General features: G+C 37.9%; 1 protein-coding gene across 1 annotated transcript; it reads left to right on the plus strand.

Moving 5' to 3' along the window:
* The first annotated feature begins 319 nt into the window (after positions 1-319).
* On the plus strand, positions 320-701 carry LOC116915021 (calponin-3-like). The gene has a single exon (XM_032919430.1). It carries the CDS (start codon positions 340-342, stop codon positions 634-636), a length of 297 nt encoding a protein of 98 aa, XP_032775321.1. The 5' UTR covers positions 320-339; the 3' UTR covers positions 637-701.
* Positions 702-20522: the final 19821 nt, after the last annotated feature.

Genomic DNA, 20522 nt, shown 5'->3' on the forward strand with positions numbered 1-20522 from the left:
AAAAGACATAATTTTAAAATGTCTAAACAATGTTTAATATTTAAATTATCTTCCTATCTCGACCAGTAATATTAGGTTTATTTGCAGTAAAAATATCAAAACTAGAGTTACCTGGAGCCTCCACGGGTTTCTCAGGCTTGAAGAGGACAAGTTCATCACCCTTCTAAGACAGGGACAGGGTAACTCAGTTCGAAAGTCAAAATAGCTACCCACTTTAATAAGGGCCCTTCAATGGGTTCTCTGCCATGATCAAGAACAAGTCTCAAAGTCTAACTGAGGAAGATCCTGGATAGAAGAGGTGACAGACATAAACTTCCAGCTGGGGCGAAGGACAGGATCATGGAGCTGATAAACAAGCTACAGCCAGGCTCTGTGAGGAAAGTCAACGAGTCCTCACTAAACTCGTCGCAGTTGGAGGATATCGGCAACTTCATTAAAGCCATCCAGGCTTACGGTCTGAAGTCCCGTGATATATTTGAAGCAAACGACCTTTTTGAGAATGGCAACATGACCCATGTTCAGACTACGCTGGTAGCTCTTCCAGGTCTGGCAAAAATAAAAGGATTCCATACAACCACTGACATTGTCGTTAAGTATATAGAAAAACAAACAATACGTTTTGATGAAGATATATGAAAGGCCGACCAAAGTGTAACTGGTTTACGGATGGGAACCAACAAATGTGCCAGCCCGGTGGCTATGACAGCCTATGGGACTCAAAGGCATCTTGATGATCCCAAAATACAGACTGACAAACCCTTTGACCAGACCACCATTAGCCTGCAGATGGGCACCAACAAAGGAGCCAGACAGGTTAGGATGTTACCAGAAGAGACATCTCTGTGACCAGAAGCTAACATTGCAGCCAATGGCCAACTCAAGCATTTCTCTATAGAGGGGCACCAACAAAGTTGCTTCCTAAAAAAGATTGAGCGTGTATGGGCTGGGGCATTAAGTACTGTGCCGCACCCACAGAACCTGTCATTCACAATGGAAGCCAGGACACAGGAACAAATTGGTCGGAAATCAGTTATAGCGATTATCAGGCAGAATACCCTGGTGAATATCATGGCGAGTACCCAGAGGACTACCATCGAGAGTACCAATGTGGCGATGGCCAGGGCATTGATTTCTAGAGTAACACACAGGAATTCAGTATTTAGTCCATTGCTTTATTCAGTGAGACCCAAGCTGGCCTGGAATAATTCTTTTTGGTTGTTGTTGTTTTATTGGATAATTTTTAATTTATTTACATTTCAAATGTTATCCCCTTTCCTGGTTTCCTGTCCACATAAACTCCCTATTCCACCCCGTTTCCCCATTTTCTATGAGGGTGTTCCCCCTACCCATCCATCCACCCCTACCCATCTCTCCGTGCTGACATTCCCCTATGCTGATGGGTCCAGTCTTGGCAGAACCAAGGACTTCTCCTCCCATTGGTGCCCAACAAAGCCATCCACTGCTACATATGCAGCTGGAGTCATGGGTCTGTCCATGTGTATTCTTTGGGTGGTGGTTTAATCCCTCAGAGCTCTGGTTCGTTGGCATTGGTGTTCTTATGGGGTTGCAAAACCCTTCAGCTCCTTCAGTGGATACCCCATCCTCAGTTCAATGGTTGGCTGCCAGCATTCGCCTCTGTATTTGTCATGCTCTGGCAAAGCCTCTCAGGAGACAGCTATATCAGGCTCCTGTCAGCATGTACTTTCTGACATCAGCAATATTGTCTTGGTTTGGTGGCTGTATGTGTATGGGCTGGATCCCCAGGTGGGGCAGTCCCTGAATGGCCTTTCTTACAGTATGCTCCAAACTTTGTCTCTGTATTTCCTCCTATAAATACTTTTGTTCCCCTTTTAGGAAGGACTGAAGCATCTGCACTTTGGTTGTCCATCTTAAGCTTCATGTAGTCTGTGGATTGTATCTCGGGTAACCAGAGCTTTTTGGCTAATAAACACTTATCAGTGAGTGCAAACCATGTATGTTTTTTGCCTTTCTGGTTTTTTTTTGTATGTGATTAAGTTACCTCACTCAGAATATTTTCTAGTTCCATCCATTTGTCTATGAATTTCATGAAGCCCTTGTTTTTAATAGCTGAGTAGTACTCCATTGTGTAGATGTACCATATTTTCTGTATCTATTCCTCTGTTGAAGGCCATCTGTGTTCTTTCTAGCTTCTGCCTATTATAAATAAGGCTGCTATGAACATAGTGGAGCATGTGCCCTTGTTATACATTAGAGCAACTTTTGGGTATATGCCCAGGAGTGGTATAGCTGAGTCCTCAGTTAGTACTACTATGTCCAATTTTCCGAGGAACCTCCAGACTGTTTTCCAGAGTGGTTCTACCAGCTTGTAATCCCCCCAATAATGGAGAAGTGTTCCTCTTTTTCCATATCCTTGCCAGCATCTGTTGTCATCAGAATTTTTGATCTTAGCCATTCTGACTGGTGTAAGGTAATATCTCAGGGTTGTTTTGATTTGCATTTCCCTGATGACTAACAGTGTTAAACATGTCTTTATGTACTTCTCAGCCATTTGATATTCCTCAGTTGACAATTCTTTATCTCTGTACCCCATTTTTAAAAAGGTTATTTGATTCTCAGAAGTCTAACTTCTTGAGTTCTTTGTATATATTGTGTATTAGTCCTGTATCAGATATAGGATTGGCAAAGATCTTTTCCCAATCTATTGGTTACCATGCTGTCCTCATGACAGTGTCTTTGCCTTACAGAAACTTTGCAATTTTATAAAGTCCCATTTGTCTATTCTTGATCTCAGAGCATAAGCCATTTGTGTTCTGTTCAGGAAATTTTCCCAAGTGCCCATATGTTTGAGGCTCTTGCCCAAATTTTCTTCTAATAGTTTGAGTGTATCTGGTTTGATGTTGAAGTCCTTGATCCACTTCTACTTAAGGTTTGTACAGAGCAATAAAAATGGGCCAATTTGTATTCTTTTATGTGCTGACCTCCAGATGAACTAGGACCATTTGTTGAAAATGCCCCTTTTTTTTCCCACTGGATGTTTTCAGCTACTTTGCTAAAGATCAAGTGACTATAGTTGTGTGGGTTCATTTCTGGGTCTTCAATTCTATTCCATTGATCTACTTGCCTCTCTGTACCAATACCATACAGTTTTTATCACTATTGCTCTGTATTACTGCTTGAGGTAGGGGATGGTGATTCTGCCAGATTTCTAATATTCTCAAGGATAGTTTTCTCTATCCTGGGTTTTATGTATTTATTTGCAAAATGAATTTGCAAATTGCTCTTTCTAACTCTATTTAGAATTGAGTTGGAATTTTGATGGGGATTGCATTGAATCTGTAGATTGCTTTGGGCTAGATGGTCATTTTTACTATATTAATTCTGCCAATCTATGAGCTTGGGAGATTTTTTCATCTTCTGAGATCTTCAATTTCTTTTTTCAGAGACTTGATGTTCTTGTCATACAGATCTTCCACTTGTTTGGTTAGAATCACACCAGGATATTTTATATTATTTGTGACTATTGTGAGTAGTGTAGTTTCTTTCTCACTTTTTTATCCTTTGAGTAGAGGAAGGCTACTGATTTGTTTGAGTTAATTTTATATCCAGTCACTTTGCTGAAGTTGTTTATTAGGCTTAGTAGTTCTCTGTGTCTAGAGGACTCCAGGTGGATTTCTCTTGTGCCAGGAATGTGAGCAGAAGTGGTGATCTCACCTGAGCTCTCAGGATTGTCTGCACTTCTCAGAGTCCAGCTCTTTCCCTATGGGATCTGTGTACAGAAAGCTGTGTAACAGGGCCAGCTCCAGGTGCAGGCCTCTTTGAGTAATTCTTATTGAGTCTTCCTAAATACTATTAGGCTTATTGTGCCTTTAATGAATGCCTTACATACACATTCCTTTCTTCTTTTTTTGTCTCATCCCTGAATAGCTGCCTTCTAGTGCTGTAGGAAGGAAACCCTACAGCATAACCAGTAACTCCCATCAGTAAGAAATAAAAAGGAACTCTGTGCAAGGACAGCCAGCTCTTTTGTTGAAGATCTTTGCTTTTCTTTTTTCACACTTACATGTAAACTGGTATTTTCAAACAATGGGAAACTGTTTTGTTTTTTTTACAGTTTACACGTATTAGAATGTACATAGAAGACTAAAAAGTTGATCTGCTAAATGTCTTCTTTACCAATTAAATCTAATATGCAGCTTTAGGACCTGACACATGGATGTTTCATCATTGCCTGCTGAGTTTTAAATAAAGTCATGATCAGTGTGCATCTCTAAAAAAATATCAAAAATATATTTTGGTGCTATTTTTCCATTCTAACATGGTATCTATCCCAACTTATAGCAACATTAAACACTAGCATTTACCTCTTCAACACACACACTCACACATACACTCACACACATACATACACAAGCAAACACACTCAGAGACAGAGAGACAGAGAGAAACAGAGAGAGAGAGAGAGAGAGAGACAGAGAGAGAGAGAGAGAGAGAGAGAGAGAGAGAGAGAGAGAGAGAGAGAGATCACACACTGGCCTCAACTACCTTCATATCCAATGGCAACACAAAGCCCATAAATGTATATAAACATTGAAGAAACAGCCATGATTATTAATGTGAGCTATTTTTCTAAATTAACCCTCAAACATTTCTGTGTCATAAGTAGGTCCAGTGATGTCTATGTCAATACACTACAGTTTTAGTTTTAATTCACTTACATTTTGAACACAGAACCTACAGTTAATTCTTTGTTTGATAGAATGAATGTTATTTCTTTGCTTTAGGAAAATCAGACTGTGCATATTTAATCAAACGGCAACAACAGCAACAACAACAACAACAGCAGCAGCAGCAACAACCAGAAAACAATTCCACTTCAGAAAATTCCCAGTCCCTCATCTTATATATAGATGATTTTGTTTCACATGGTTAGTACATAAATGTTTGTGTGCATTTTTTTAATCTCTCAGGGAAATTAAAATCCTATACATCTTTCAGAATCTCTAATTTTCATGTCTAGGTTTGTTTCCAGAGGTTTTTGTATTGAATATACCTAACATTATAAGCAAGTTTGTCATAGAATCTGAAAGCTATCAAATTTGAATAATCTTGGATCGGTTACTTATTAATATTCTGATTTATGTATTTAATTTGTGCAAGACCTCTTTTCTTTCCTTATAATTCATAAGTTTGAAGTTATAATTATTTTTATACTCATTATATTTAGGAAATAATTTATTTTTGCTCTCAACTGTTTACTATCAAAATCAAAACAAAACCAGTCAACATGATTATAATTATTATTAAAAGAGAAAGATTAAAATTAATAATAAAAATTTAAAGAATTCAACAAATAGAAAATAATTATGCTTTATTATTTTCCATAGATTAGAGTGCTTTCCTAGAGGTATGTCAAATTAAAATAATGGATGTAAAATGATAGTTTATTTTCACTTTATACTATAACACCCAACATTTACGTAATCCTTGCAAAGGAAATAAAAGGGAAGCTAGTATAAAGAAATGCTGAGAGAATATCTCTGAGAAATGATTCTGACATTGATACCAAAGGCTGTCAGCCACTAAAGTCTGATTAAACATATTAGGTCAAGCACTGATTTATTAGTCATATTACAAGGGAGATGACATATTGAAAATCTTTACCACTGGCTTCCTGTCAGTAGTGAAAAATTTTACATTAACATGATATCAACCTCTCCATTCCAGGAGTTATTTATCATATAGAATAGATTGAAGTGGTGACCAGATGACCAGCAAAGTAGATTGATTTTGACAAGAAATAGTCTGGATAAAAAGTGAACCAGACAAGAAAGTGGATTGATACCTGAGCTGAAGCCTGAGTCTAGAAAGGAGGAATTTTTATCCACTTACAAAGAAATAAGTAGAAGGAGCCCTTTGAAGACCAAAATATAATATTGTCCGGTCAATGTGCAGCACACGGTTAGTCACCAATTGAGGCAAGTAAGGAGTTGACAGTGTCGGAAGCTCTGCTATTCAACCCAAGTATAAGCAGCACATACACAAGCTATGGTGTATGTAGACATCAGTGGGCAAAGATACTTAGAGAAAGAACTGTTTCTAATTGGTTTGTAAAATGAAAAACAAAACAAACAAAACAAAACAAAAATCTATCTGGACTTGTTCCCAAGGGTCCTGTTATCATCTGTAACTATCGTGGATAACCTTTAGGAAAAGTTTATTACTGAAACCAAGAGACTGTGAATTAGCAGATTTCCTGACCAGAAGGCAGATGTAGAGATACTCTATGATTCAGTAATAAAGATGGTGAATTTCCAAGCTGTCTGGCTTCTTCCTGCCATCCTGACCTGACATAGACGCCAGGCAGTTTAAAACACAGATTTAGGAGTCTTATTCTCTCACAGGAGGGCCTGTTACTAATGGACAGACTCAATAAGTTTAAGGACTTGTTTGTACAACAGTTTTGAGTCTATTGACCATCCTGCTTTTCCTCAAGCTAATCAATCTGAAATTAGGGAAGAAAGGCTCTGAAGATTTTAAAAATACCAGCTCTCAAGGAAAGTTCATGTTTTAACTGCTGGAGTCTCCTTGCTGCTTTGTGGAGGGTGTTTCTCTTTGCGTGTGTGCTGAGTGTGTGCATATTCCTGTCCCTAATAAAAGCTGATCTTTACCCATTGAATTTGTCAGCTCTTGTTTCATGTCTGGGAAGTTTTCCACTGCTGCCTGTCACCATGAACTTATTCCTGTCTTTTGATTCTTTAACTGGCAGAGAAAATGAACATGATCAATATGTCTAAATCATAATACTACAGGATACTTCCCAGGTATTGAAATCTCAAGCTTTACATTTACTATATAACTTATTTTTCATAAGCACCCTCTTCTCTCTTCTCTCTTGTCAGTCTTGAGCTCATTCTCGCTTTACATGGGACCCTGTTTCCTTCTCCCTAATCGCAATGTAAATGGAATATGTTTTCTTCCTAAAACTAATTGTTACACTTCAGGACACACTCCCATACTCAGATTTGAATCAACCCTCTTTTCCCTGTTCTCTACGTGCACTTTCCACTTCTTCACAGTCTAATTCTCTTCTGTAGTTTGAACGGGAATTCTCTCTCACAGGCTCGTGTGCTTTGAATACTCAGCTCTTAAGTTAGTTGTACTGTTTTGTTCCCTGCTGTTTTGTTTTGTTTTGTTTTAAATTTATTTAATCTTTTCTTTCACACTCCAGATTTTATCCCCCTCCTGGTCCACACTTCCTGTTCTACGTTCCATACCTCCACTCCCTCTCTCCACGAGGATGTCCCCAATCCCCACTCCTTACTTTACCAGACCTCCCCACTCCCTGGGGCCTCCAGTCTCTTGATGGTTAGGTGCATCTTCTCGGACTGAAGCCAGACGTCTGTCCTCTGCTCTTAATCTGTTGGGGCCTCTTATCAGCTGGTGTATGCTGCCCGATTGGTGGTTCAGTGTCTGAGAGATCTTGTGGGTCCAGGTTAATTGAGACTGCTGATCCTCCTACACAGTCACCCTCCTCCTCAGCTTCTTCCAGCTTTTCCCTAATTCAACCACAGTGATCAGAAGCTTCCGTCCATTGGTTGGATGTAAATATTTGAATCTGACGCTTTCAGCTGCTTGTTGGGTCTTTTGGAGGTCAGTCATGATAGGTCCCTGTTTGTGAGCACATCAAAGCATCAGTAATAATGTCAGGACTTGGGGTCTTTCCAAATTGGACCCCACTTTGGGCCTCTCACTAGACCTCATTTTCCTCAAGCTCTTTTCCACTTTTGTCGTTACAGTTCTTTCAGACAGGAACTATTATGGGTCAGAGTATTTGACCCATCACTCGCTTCTCCTGAACATGGCTTCTACAAGTTCCCTCTCTCCACTGTAGGGCATTTCATCGAAGGTTCCTTTGAGTCCAGAGAGTCTCTCAACTCCCAGGTCTGTGGTACATTCTGGAGAGTCCCTCCACCTCCTCCCTCCCAAGGTTGCCTATTTGTATTCTTTCTACCGGCTCTCAGGACTTTAGTCCTTTTCCTCCACCCAATACTTGATAATGTTTCTCCCTTCCGCTCCCTGTTCCCTTTCCCACACAGTACCCTCCCTCCCTCCCCTTTCCTATGATTCTTTTCTTCTTCTTCCCAAATGGGATTGAGGCATCCACACTTGGGCCCTTCTGCTTGCTAAACTTTTTGAGTTCTGTGGACTCTATCCTGGGTATTCTGTATTTTTTTTGCTAATATCCACTTATTAGTGAGTACATACTATGCATGTCTTTTTGAGTCTGAGTTACCTCCCTCAGGATGATATTTTCTAGTTCCATCCATTTGTTTGCAAAACTCATGATGCCCTTGTTCTTAATAGCTGAGTAGTATTCCATTATGTAAATGAACCACATTTTCTGTATCCATTCTTCTGTTGTGGGTTGTTTCTGGTTTTTGTTTATCACAAACAAGAACAAGGCTGTTATGAACATGTGCCCTGTCGCATGATGGGGCTTCGTTTGGTTATATGCCCGAGAGTGGTATAGCTGTATCTTCAGGTAAATCTATTTCCAATTTTCTGAAGAATCTCCTGGTTGGTTTCCAGAGTGGTTGTACCAGTTTGTAATCACACCAGCAATGGAGGAGTGTTCCTCTTTCTCCACATCTTTGCCAAAATGTGCTGTTACCTGAGATTTTGATCTTAGTCATCTGATAGGTTTAGGTTGGAATCTCAGGGTGATTTTATTTGCATTTCCTTGATCACTAAGGACTTTGAAATTTTCTTTAAGTGCTTCTCAGCCATTTAAGATTCCTCTGCTGTGAATTCTCTGTTTATTCTGATTGGGTTATTTGGTTGGTTGGTTTTTGGTGGTTAGCTTCTTCAGATACATATATATATATATATATATATATATATATATATTATATATATATATATATGGATATTATCCCTCTATCAGAAATCCCTAATGACTTTTCCCCCTAGGGTTGTCAATTTGTCCTACTGACAGTATCATTTGCCTTACAGAGCTTTCCAGTTTTATGAGGTTCCATTTATCAATTCTTGATCTTATAGCATGAGCCACTGGAGTTCTGCTTAGGAAACCCCCCGCCCCCTGCCCAGTGTCAATGAGTTCAAGGCTCTTTCCCACTTTCTCTTGAATTAGATTCAGTGTATCTGGCTTTATGTTGAGGTCCTTGATCTACTTGGACTTGAGCTTTGGGCAAGCTGCTGTAAACCACTGAACCATCTCTCCAACTCCTAATTATACTGTTTTAAGAGGTTAAGATAAATGCTGGCTAGCATAGGCCACTGGGACAAGGCTTAGTAGTCATGCCTGATGGCTTCACATACATTCTGAGGTCTCTGCTTCCTGATTGGTTATGATGGGAAGGAGCTACAAGTTCCTACTACTATGGATCAAATCCCATGCCATGTCAAACTCATGCTAAGATGAACTTCACCTCACTTAAATGGCTCCTGTCATGTAATTGTCACAGAGACATAGGATCAGCAAATCTACTTTAACACAAATAAATATCAATAACATGTTTTATTTAACATAAGAAAACAAAACCCCTCCTTTTATTTTATTTATTTATTTATTTTCCTTTTATTTCTTTTCTTCCTGCAATGCCTCTATTCAATAATTTTATTTCAGGCATGATAACATTTTACCTCCTGAATAAAATTCTGAGTTTACATGGTACATATGCTTTCTGAAATAGCTCCCAATGCAAGGTTATTTTGATGCTTTGTTTAAACCATTCTATGACACTCATTGACACTTCCCACATTACCAGTTTGTTATTTCTGCCAAAGTAGAGGCGCCTTAAACTTAAAGTCAAACCTGGAGATTATTCTATGCTTTCAATGACTACCTTATTAATTATAACTTAGAAACTCTCATTCCTAATGACCATGTATGAGTCAAGCAAAAAGTAGAGCTTCTATTCCCTTAACCGAAACAGAAAGATTTTCAACACTATCTAGCATTAACGACTATAACGTTCTCAGACTTGTAGCTGGTCAGGTATATGCATATATGATGTGGGACTACTACTATTTTTTCTTAGAAGGGGAAGAAAATACTCACAAGTGAAAATATGGAGACAAAGTATGGAGCAGAGACTGAAGGAAAGGCCATCCAGAGACTGCCCCACCTGGGGATACATTCCATATACAGTCACCAAACTCAGACACTATTGCTGATGCCACAGAGTGCATGCTGACAGGAGTCTGGCATAGCTGTCTCCTGAGAGGCTTTGCCAGAGCCTCACAAATACAGAGGCAGATGCTCGGAGCCAACCATTGAACTGAGAATGGGGTCCACAATGTAGGTGTTAGAGAAAGGACTGAAGGGGCTGAAGGGGTTTGTAACCCATGAGATAATGTAGGTGTTAGAGAAAGGACTGAAGGAGCTGAAGGGGTTTGCAACCCCTGAGATAAACAACAATATCAACCAAAACAGTGTTGGGGAATGTCAGGGCAGGAAGGCAGGAGAGAGTGAGTGGGTGCATGGGTGCATGGAGGAGCACCCTCATAGAAGTAAAGGGAGGGGAATGGGATACAGGGTTTCTGGATGGGAAACTGGGAAAGGGGAAAACATTTGAAATGTAAATAAAAAATATCCAATAAAAGAAAAGAAAAAAGAAAACATTCAATACCTTCTAAAAGGAGATATACTTAGCGTCTCTGCCCTTGTCTAGCCTATAGTTTCCCCTCTTTACCATGGGGAAAATCTAGTCCTCACATTTACCAAAATCTTGTTAATGAAGATAGATGAACAGTCCTTAGCCGTTCATATTCTCTGTCATCTTAAAGACTAAGTTATAGTTTCACATACCCAGAGATTTCTCTTCTTCTGCTACCCCTTTTGTGGCTTACTCAACTCCACCTTATGAGACCACTGTGCCCTTCTTTCATTTTCCTCTGGTCTTTTGCCATGATCTTTCTTTCTTTTGTCTTTTATCTTTCATGCATTTCCTAGAATAATTTCATACTTCTCTGACCATTACCTTAGTTTTGATTTCTCGTCTTAACTTCTCATGAAGATCCTACCAAGGGGATTCAGAGGACCATAAGCAGCTGACTAGGATGCAGGAATGAAGTAATCCCAGAGGAAACCCAAACGTGTATGGGGGCCTCATTGCACTCAGTGCCCATTCAGGCAGATTCTTCCTGTATCAGTGAAAAACATAGCCATATCATTGCTCACATCAGCACACATGAATACAACTGGCAGTGTGCTAAGAGCTATTCAGGAAATAACAGCATCAATCAATTCAATTAACCTCGGCATGGCACATAATTATTATCCTCCTTTCTGCAAAGGGAGGAGCTAACCCAGACAGTGGTTTCCCAAAATCATTTCTCTAGTAAATGGATGTCCATTTATTTTATACAGTTTTACATCCAGCAGACTGTTTTGAAAATCTGTTCTGATCCTACTTAGTATGGCACGTTAATGTCACAAGGGCAATTATACAAAAGTGGTATAGTTTATTTTCCTACCTCAAAATAAGAAATCATTTGTGGATGTCACAAACTGAGATTTTTTCCTATTAAAATTTTAAAACAAACTTCTTAATTTCTACCTACCTGAATTTCTTCCATATATATTGACTCACTATACCTATCATAGCAAGAAGCCTAGCCCATGATCTTTATTATTCCTTTTCCAGCTCAGTACACTGGCCTCTCAATCAATTTTCAGTGCCATAGGATTTTTATAAACATGTGCTTATACATTTGACTATATACTTGTATAAAATATTCACCTAAATAGAGAACCAAGTTTACAATACTTTGAAGTCTGCAGTATAAATAGATTAGGCAACAACTTTAAAATCTTATGCAGAAATTGGATTTTACAAACAGAAAGATTTTAGTGTTTACAATTTTTTTACCCTCAATATTTAGACATTTTCATTAGTTTTATCAAATTAATTCTTTGAATCGTAACAATAGTGAAGTAAAATACTGTAAAAGTAACTTTGACTTCTGTCAATTCGTTTTCTGATTGTCTCTTTGTCTGCCCCTCAGTTAGATGTCATTTTAAAACACGGCTGTCTCCTTCTATGAAGTAACATTACTTTCACTAGATGGGATTAAAGGTACATACTCAGTTCTGTATTCCAGCTAGAGAGAACAAAGGCTTTCAACAAGTCTGTAGCTCGGCCAGAATTCACAGACCGCAGAGGTCTTTGAATATAATCTCTTGCCAAAACAGCCAAGTCTCTGGACTGAAATTCCTCTACAAAAATACTTGTACTTACTTAGATATACTATTTAAAGAAGCAATCATTCCATAGTATATATCTTTGATATTGGAAATTGTTCAACAATATAACTTTCTTGTCATTGTAAGCACAAGAAAAGTATCTGATATAGAACCACTTTGCTTTTTAATTTTTCCTTGATATAATTTAAATATCTATGTAAATATTCCAGGATTTTTGTCAATTGCTGCATATTGTGTATAATACTTTTAATTATATTAATGCTTTAATGTGAAGAATTATTAAATGACTTGAAATTTAAGCAATAAAGAGTTTCTCACTGCTTGGAGTCCCTGATGCTAAGATCAGGGTGTCAACATCACTGGGCTTTATCCCAGAATATTGCCTTCATCTGGATTCTCACAGATTAGAAAGAGAAATTTTAATGTCCCTTCTTATATGGGAGCTAACCCTCCATTTGGGATTATCCATGATGACAGTATTCCAGCCTACATACCTTCTTATGGCCCCACCCATGTCCTCATTTCATTACAATAGAAGTCAGAGCTTCAGAAATTGAGTTGTGACACAAACTAGTCCATGGCTGTGAATTAATATAGACATTTTAATATGCAATTTTACTAGTTCTTTATTTTATACAGCCTATTTTGGTCATTGTCACCCTTACTCTTTGCCAGGTCCACCCAAAATTCTCATATATTTTTACTTGTGTTTTTTCTTTCCTCAGCATCACTAATTTGAAACTGAATTTATTATCTTTCACTAAAATGAGTGACAGTAAAAGTAGCTTTCTGAATTTCACTTTTTCAGTGATTAAAAATGGTTTAAAATATTTGAACACACATTATATATATAACACATGCACACACAGATTCATAAACAGACACCTACCTGCACATTCATATACATTCAAGTACACACACACAACACATATCCCACACACACACACACACACACACACACACACACACACACACGCACCACAAATGATATACAACAAAAGCCTATAGAACTAGAAATTGTGCCCCAGAATCTGGACATGATTTTTAGCATCGTTTCACAATTAATCTAAAATATAAAACAAGTTGTGTGTATGTGCATGTGTGTATATGTGTATGTATATGTTTGTATGTTTGTTATTCTTTCTTCAAGTGCATTTGAGTAATAATTTTCTTTTAAACAATTGTTAAAATAATTTTAAACCAGAAGCAATTTTTTTCATGCTTATCAGCAAGACAGTAAGTGCTGCAGAAAGGAATATATGACCTAAATTGACATAGAAAAAGACAAAAATAAATTATGAAATCTTTAATCTGTTTTAGGACTAGATTTCATTTATTTTAAACTACATTTCTATAAGTGCTTCTTGAAGTGTACTATATATTCACAAAGAATTTAGATCACATGGATTTCTTCCCTTATACTTAAACAATTAACTATTTCCACTCTTAAAGTAGATCCCAGTGTGCTTATGAGAAGCAGAGGTAAGCTAGGAAAAAAAATCAGTGGAGCACAGAAGCCAGCATCCCGGCAAGGGATGGGAAATATCAATAATGAAGAGCTCTGACACACTGTCTCAGCTGCAGCCGAAGTTGAGCCACAGCCCCCTTTAGAGTAGGAGCATGCCCACTGCTGCTCTCTCTCTGAGCGATTTTCAGCACTGACTGTCTTTCGGTGCAGTCAGACTATCCTCTTCATAGTGTGGGTCACATGTATATCAGCAGACTTGTTAAAGCTCAAAGTGAGCTGACAGCTGCCAAGCTGGCTAAGCAGAGATTTCATTTTCATTACCAGTAGGTGAACTGCTGCATGGGTCTCTTATTAAGGTCAGTCTGATTCAATAGCCTTAACCTCCTTGAGCCTTTTCTCTCCATCCCCCTCTCTGTCTTTTTATTGCTACCATCTGTTAACCAGGTAAGTGCCATAGTACACGTACTTTTGTTTAGAACAAGATACAAAAATTTTACCCCGGTATTCCTTACAAAGCATTTCTATATATTTTAATTTTAAAATTGTATTGTTCACAATAATTTGTGGGTCTTCTAATGTAAGGAAAATATCATCTACAGGCAAGTCTTTCCTACCTTGAATGTCTACAAACTTGGAGAGCTAAGATCCAGGACCAAATCAGTAGCTACCAGAGCTAGCCCAAGCCAGTGGATTCTATCTTTTATCCAGACAACATGGGTGGGCAGGAAAGTGGGTTTACAAAGAAGCTTTAAAGGAGAAGGACTGAAGGAGCTGCAGGGGTCTGTAACCCCATAGAAAGAACAACACTATCAACCAACTATACTGCCCACCTCCATAGCTCCCAGGGATTAAACTACCAACTAAAAAGTACACATGGAGGGACCGTGGCTCTAACCGCATATCTAGCAGAGCCTTATCTGGCATCAGTGGGAAGGGAGGTCCTGGGTCTTGATGCCACAGTATGGGGGAATGCCAGGGCAGAGAGGTGGGAGGGGGTGGTGGATGAACATCCTCAAAGAAGCAGGGGGCACTGGGGTTTGCAGAGGGAAAACCGGAAGGGGGATGACATTTGAAATGTAAATAAATAAAATAAGCAATAAAAAAGCAAAAAAAGATTATAGGTGGGAGCTTCTGAGACACACACAGGGAGGGGGAAGGGAGGAAGGGAGAAAGAAGGAAGAGGATGAGGAAGAATGATGAAGAAACAGAGGTTGAGTCAGAAACATAAATCAGACAGAGCTTCTATATAATAAAATAAGGTTACTGAAAAATGAGTACCCTTTACTTTTTATACAACTTATGGGAGAAATCGGGAAAAAATATGAGGATCTAGGTTCCTCAGTCCAATTGACCTACTGCCAACGTGTGCAGGTGCTGTGGTGCTTCTCTGAGCAATGAAAGGGACCTCCTGCAAGGGGGATAATTTTTCCTGGCTTAAACCAAACCAGTTTCAATCTCTTGCTTCCATTACTATACCGAAAGAAAAACGGTGTCCACCCTCATATGTCATTGAATAATTCCTCACCTGCCTCTAAATATGGCTCTTTTGGAAACAAGTGTTTAATAAATAGGAAAAGCTCAAAGAATGGAATGGAACCCATATAACATGTGGAGCTTGGGGATGGGTTTAACGCAGTCTATTATGATAACTTACATTATCCTACTATGTAAATATAATTTCCTTTTGATGTCCATTTCATTTTCCTTGCCTTGCCAAAAAGAAGAGAGCCCTTTAGCACATGCAAATATTTGCCATCAGAAAAGGAAAAAGGGACATTTGAATAGACAAAAGGGAGGATTCTTTCCTTTTCAATTTCCTGTTAACACTTACAATATTTGATATTTTTTGTCTCCATTTCACATATTCTAGAGATAAAATCATATAACCCTTTGTCTACTGGCTGCAATATGAAGACAATAATTGTTTCAGTAAATACTGGTTTTAAATCTTCTTTTCTTTTTTCATTACAGTTGATTTTCTTTTCCCACAGCAGGAAGAATTAAAGTCTTAGGAATTTTCAAAACTGGGTCAATTTTCTATAGTTTTTCCAAAGTAGTTAAGAAAGAATTGTAGTCATTTACTCTAAGTTTCCCTTCTTTCCCTTGTAATATAAATCCTATATTTTAAACACACACACACACACACAGACACAGGCACACACACACACACACACACACACACACACACACACATACAGAGAGACAGAGAGAGAGAGAGAGAGAGAGAGAGAGAGAGAGAGAGAGAGAGAGGTTACTGAACACAGTGCATTCCTCAACCCTCAACCCCTTACCCTCATGCATAGTCATGGGATTTTAAGAGGGAAATGCTTGTGTATGTTTGTGTGTTATGTAATTAATATTACGTGTATGATATATGCATATATATATATATCACTTAGAACTCTAAACTGAAGTTGACAATTTCCGAATTTAAAATACAATAATCAAAAACTAGTTTTTGATTGCCACAACAGAACCTCACAACACAGCCCTGACCAGTTTGGATTCCACTTTATTAAGCAAGCTGGCTGAAAAGTTACATAAGTCTATTGGCTTGTACCTCTCAAATGATGTGATTAAAATCATGCAGAAGTATGCCAGTCCCAGAAATCCATTTCATCTATATATACAAGCAATAATATTATACACATTAAAATAAAAAACTACATTAATATTTCCTCTTAAGGAAAGGAGGTAAAAATCTAACAACATGTAGTTTTAAGCTAAAACTTATAAAGTTTAAAGAATGTTCGAATATTATTTCTAAAAATGTCCAGCAAGGTTTTGGATGTTGACTAGACTTCCAGAAGCTTACATTTTCCTTTGGTAATATGAGGGATTAACATGCCTACTGCAAAGTATATTTTATGTAGCCATAGTTATCAGATTTCAATTTGGCAAAGGCATTGATACAGAGTCCCATGTCTCAGAAGAGTGAATCAAGCTATCAACCAATCTTAGTATGCCAATTAACTTTTACAAGAAATTTAGTGAATGAATATCTTCAACAATAAATACCACTGGAGAAATTAAAAATAAGCAAGCCCTCAATTGGTCTTACAAAATTTTTTTTAAAATTAAGAATCTAGATGTCTTTCAACTGAGGAATGGATACAGAAACCTGGTGTATCTATACAGTGTAATACTACTCAACCATTAAAAACAAGGGCATCACAAATTTTGCAGGCAAATGGGTGAAAATAGAAAATACCATGCTGAGTGAAGTAACCCAGATCTCAATGGACATGGATGATATTCACTTACAAGTAGATATTAAGCATAAAGTAGAGGATTAATCATTCTATATTCAGCAGACTCAAAGAAGCAAAAAAAAAATACAGAAAGTTAATGGAAAGAAAGAACCTGGAACTTGGTAGAAGAGGGGATGTGGAAGCAAGTGGGGTGCAGAGGGATCATATTTAAGGAGAAGAACAGTGGGAACAATCTCTAGAACATGCCAGAGCCCTAGTATTGGCTGAGGCCCCAGAGGTTCTAGAGGAGTGACTCTAGCCAAGAGTCCTAGCAGTGGGGAATATGGATCTTGAAATGATCACTTCTTGGAGCCAGGCAGGACTTCCCGAGGAGGGATAAGGATGCCTATCCACAAAACCTTTGACCCAAAATGTGTCCTGCCTACAAGAAGTACACGAACAAAGATAGAGCAGAGACTGAGAGAATGCCCAACCAAAGACTTCCTAAAATTGAAACCCATCCACAGGCAAGAACCAATCCCTGACATTATGCATGATACTCTGTTATGTTTGCAGATAGGAACCTACCATAACTCTCCTCTGAAGAGACTCGGCCCAGCAACAAATGGAAAGAGATGAAGAGATTCACACCTAAACATTAGGTACAGCTCAGGGAATCTTACAGAAGAGTTAGAACAAGGACTGGACACCAACATAGTCAACTAATTTGGACCCTTGGTGGCTCCCAGAGACTGAATCATCAATCAAAGATTAAGCACCTAGGACTCCTTGCAAGTATGTTGAAGGTATACAATTTGGTCTTCGTGAGTATTGCCCCCAAAACTGGAGCAGGGGCTGTCCCTGAGCCTGTTTTCTGCCTGCCTGTGGATCCTAATGGAACATCACATCTATCCTCAGTGGGAGAGGATGCACCCAGTCCCCCAGGGACTTGTTTTCAGGGCTGAGGTAGGATGGGGATTAGGAGGTTGTGGTAGTGTGAATGGGTGACACCCAGAGAGGTGTCCCCCTTCCCAAAAGTGAAGGGAATGTGGAATAGGGGGAGAACTTTTGTGGCATGGTACTGGGAGGAGAAAAAGGGCTGGTATTGAGTAGTAAAGTGAATATTTAAATACATTTTAAAAAGAAGAAATTTAATTATAAAATTTAAAAATGATGAAAGAATGTATTCAAAGTCTGATACTAGTAAAGGTTCTTTTAATTTGGTAATAGAAGAAGTATCCATAAAAGGCAAACTATGTGATTTAAATTTTATAAATTTTATTCTGTTCAAATTTTGCTTCTACAAAATATAGTTAAAACAGCAAAAAGATGAGTTATGGACACAGAACAATTGTTTGTAAAAGACTTATCCAGCAAAATATTATTGTCATGAATTTAAACGTACACAATTGACTTGTATTTTTTAAGAAATGCTGTTAGAAATAGCCATTTTACTGAGGTGAATCTACAAAAGCCAATAATTTATAAAAATTAATTAGTGTGCTTAGAGAAGAGAAAAATAAGGAATTAAACCATAAGAAAATATGATCTGCTCTCAAACGGTTAAAGTAAAAAGTGATATATATAAGTGATATATATATATATGTTTTAATCCTGAATATACAATTACCAATATAATTAATCGACAAATTTGATGATGCAAATATTCGAAATTGCCACTTCTGATGTCAGTATTCTAGTATGAAACTACATTGTTATATAACAAGTACTCTGTTGGGAGGGGCTCAAGCACAAATCCACAGTTCTCTTAGGCAAAAAATGTAAGTCGTTAATGGGAGGGAGAAAATGAAAGAAGGGGAAGGTACAGGGTGGATGTAATATGCTCAAAGTATATTATGTAAATGTGTGAAAGTGTCCTTATGGAACTTAATACCATGGAAATGAATACGTATTATTAATCAACTAAAATTTTAGGTTCAGTTAAAAATAAATGCAAGTCAAATATAAAACTATTTCATGTGCCTTTTAAGGATAGGGTTATACATTTCGAGATTTGAGTTCTAATTTAGAGTGCATTAAAATGATTGAAGTGAGGGAAAGTGATTGCAACTCTCACATACAATATCTCCATGAAGTCACAGATAGCCAACTAATTAGAGGATATTTATAGAAGAGCTGTATTCTTTGATTGTCCCAAGTTCCTCTCATGAATTTTAATAACTTTGCCTGGCTTTGCTTTTTGGCATACCTTCGATATGGAGAGCCGAGTATCTTGAATACAAATTTTTAAACTTCCTATTAATCATTAAGAAATAAGACACTTCTGTTAGAACTTTTGACAGTACTTATTTTTTGTTTGAAATTATAATTACATCATCTTTCCCTAGATTTTTCTCCCTATAAACTTTCATGTATACTCTCTTCAAAGAGAATATTCCTTTTTTTTTGACTCAATTGATAAGATATAATTGCCCACCTAAACATACAAAGCCCAGTACTATCCATCCCTTAAGAACATTTGTAACAACCTTTAAAGGTACAGTGTGGAATCTTAAAGTAACCCGACAATGGTCCTGCCATGGCTTCTCTCTCTCTCCTCCTCCTGTCTCCTTTCTGTCCTAGTCTCCTCCTCTTTCTTCAAACTTCTCTCCCGCCCATCCTTCCTTCTCCTCCAATGACAGGCCTCCTTCTATCCGGTACCTGCCCTTCACCTGTATTTTACAAATTCAATGAGGAGGTTCTGGTGAAGTCACTTGATTCCTGAGTGCGTGACTAGGCAGCTGTTCTTGGGGCAGTAGAATTAGCATCAAAATACAGATAACTCCAGGGCAAACCACAACATTTCCCCCTTTTTGTCCAGTTAAAAAGCCTTTTCACTTGTATATAAATTGAGTACAATTATTACCATGCTACAATTTATGAAGCATGATATTCTCAACACCCAGTCCATCACTATACAAGTAAAACAGAACGTTTAATTATCCATTCCAGCTTAACGAAAGGCTTAAAATCTTTATTATATCTTGGCTAGTTTATATACTATCTGTTAACTATCCAATAAAATATGTATATTCAGAGTTATACAGTCTGATAAGCTATGAGACTATAATCAGTCTTCAACCCCAGAAATATGAGAATGACCAAATATCTATACACAAAGGAAGCCTAACATGGCTTCTAGAACTGAGAGGTTGTAGAGACAAATCTCCACTAGCACAGTCCCCTGTTAGCAACATGTGAGAACAAGTCTTCAGCCTTCTGGCCCAAAATCAACAAACAGACTCTTGAAATGCAGATTTTGAAGGGCTGATCATCCTGTCTTGGCAGAGTTTATCAGTCAACTATTCTGCATAATGTATTCTTTTCTGGGCAGTATTAGTCTGCAGATGAAACAGGCAGTTTTTGTCCAGTGGCTGGCTAGCCACAAAGTATTGCCTCACCTGGAGGTAGAGATGTTCAAATTCTTCATTAAATCCACCAAAAGGGGAACTGTTAGGAGCAGATATGTCTCAACAAAAGATAAATATCTTTAAATCTCAAATTTTGTGGATTTCTGACGTTTTTGAAAACCATATATCTATATAAGACAATCTGGACTGTTGTATTTATATCTTAATAATATCTTGAAAGTTCTCTCACAAAGTCAGTAAGTAATATGTTTGCTATTTGACCCTTAAATGTGTAATCAACT

The sequence above is a fragment of the Rattus rattus genome, chromosome 13 (genome assembly GCF_011064425.1).
Source record: "Rattus rattus isolate New Zealand chromosome 13, Rrattus_CSIRO_v1, whole genome shotgun sequence".
NCBI classification, from domain to species: Eukaryota; Metazoa; Chordata; class Mammalia; order Rodentia; family Muridae; genus Rattus; species Rattus rattus.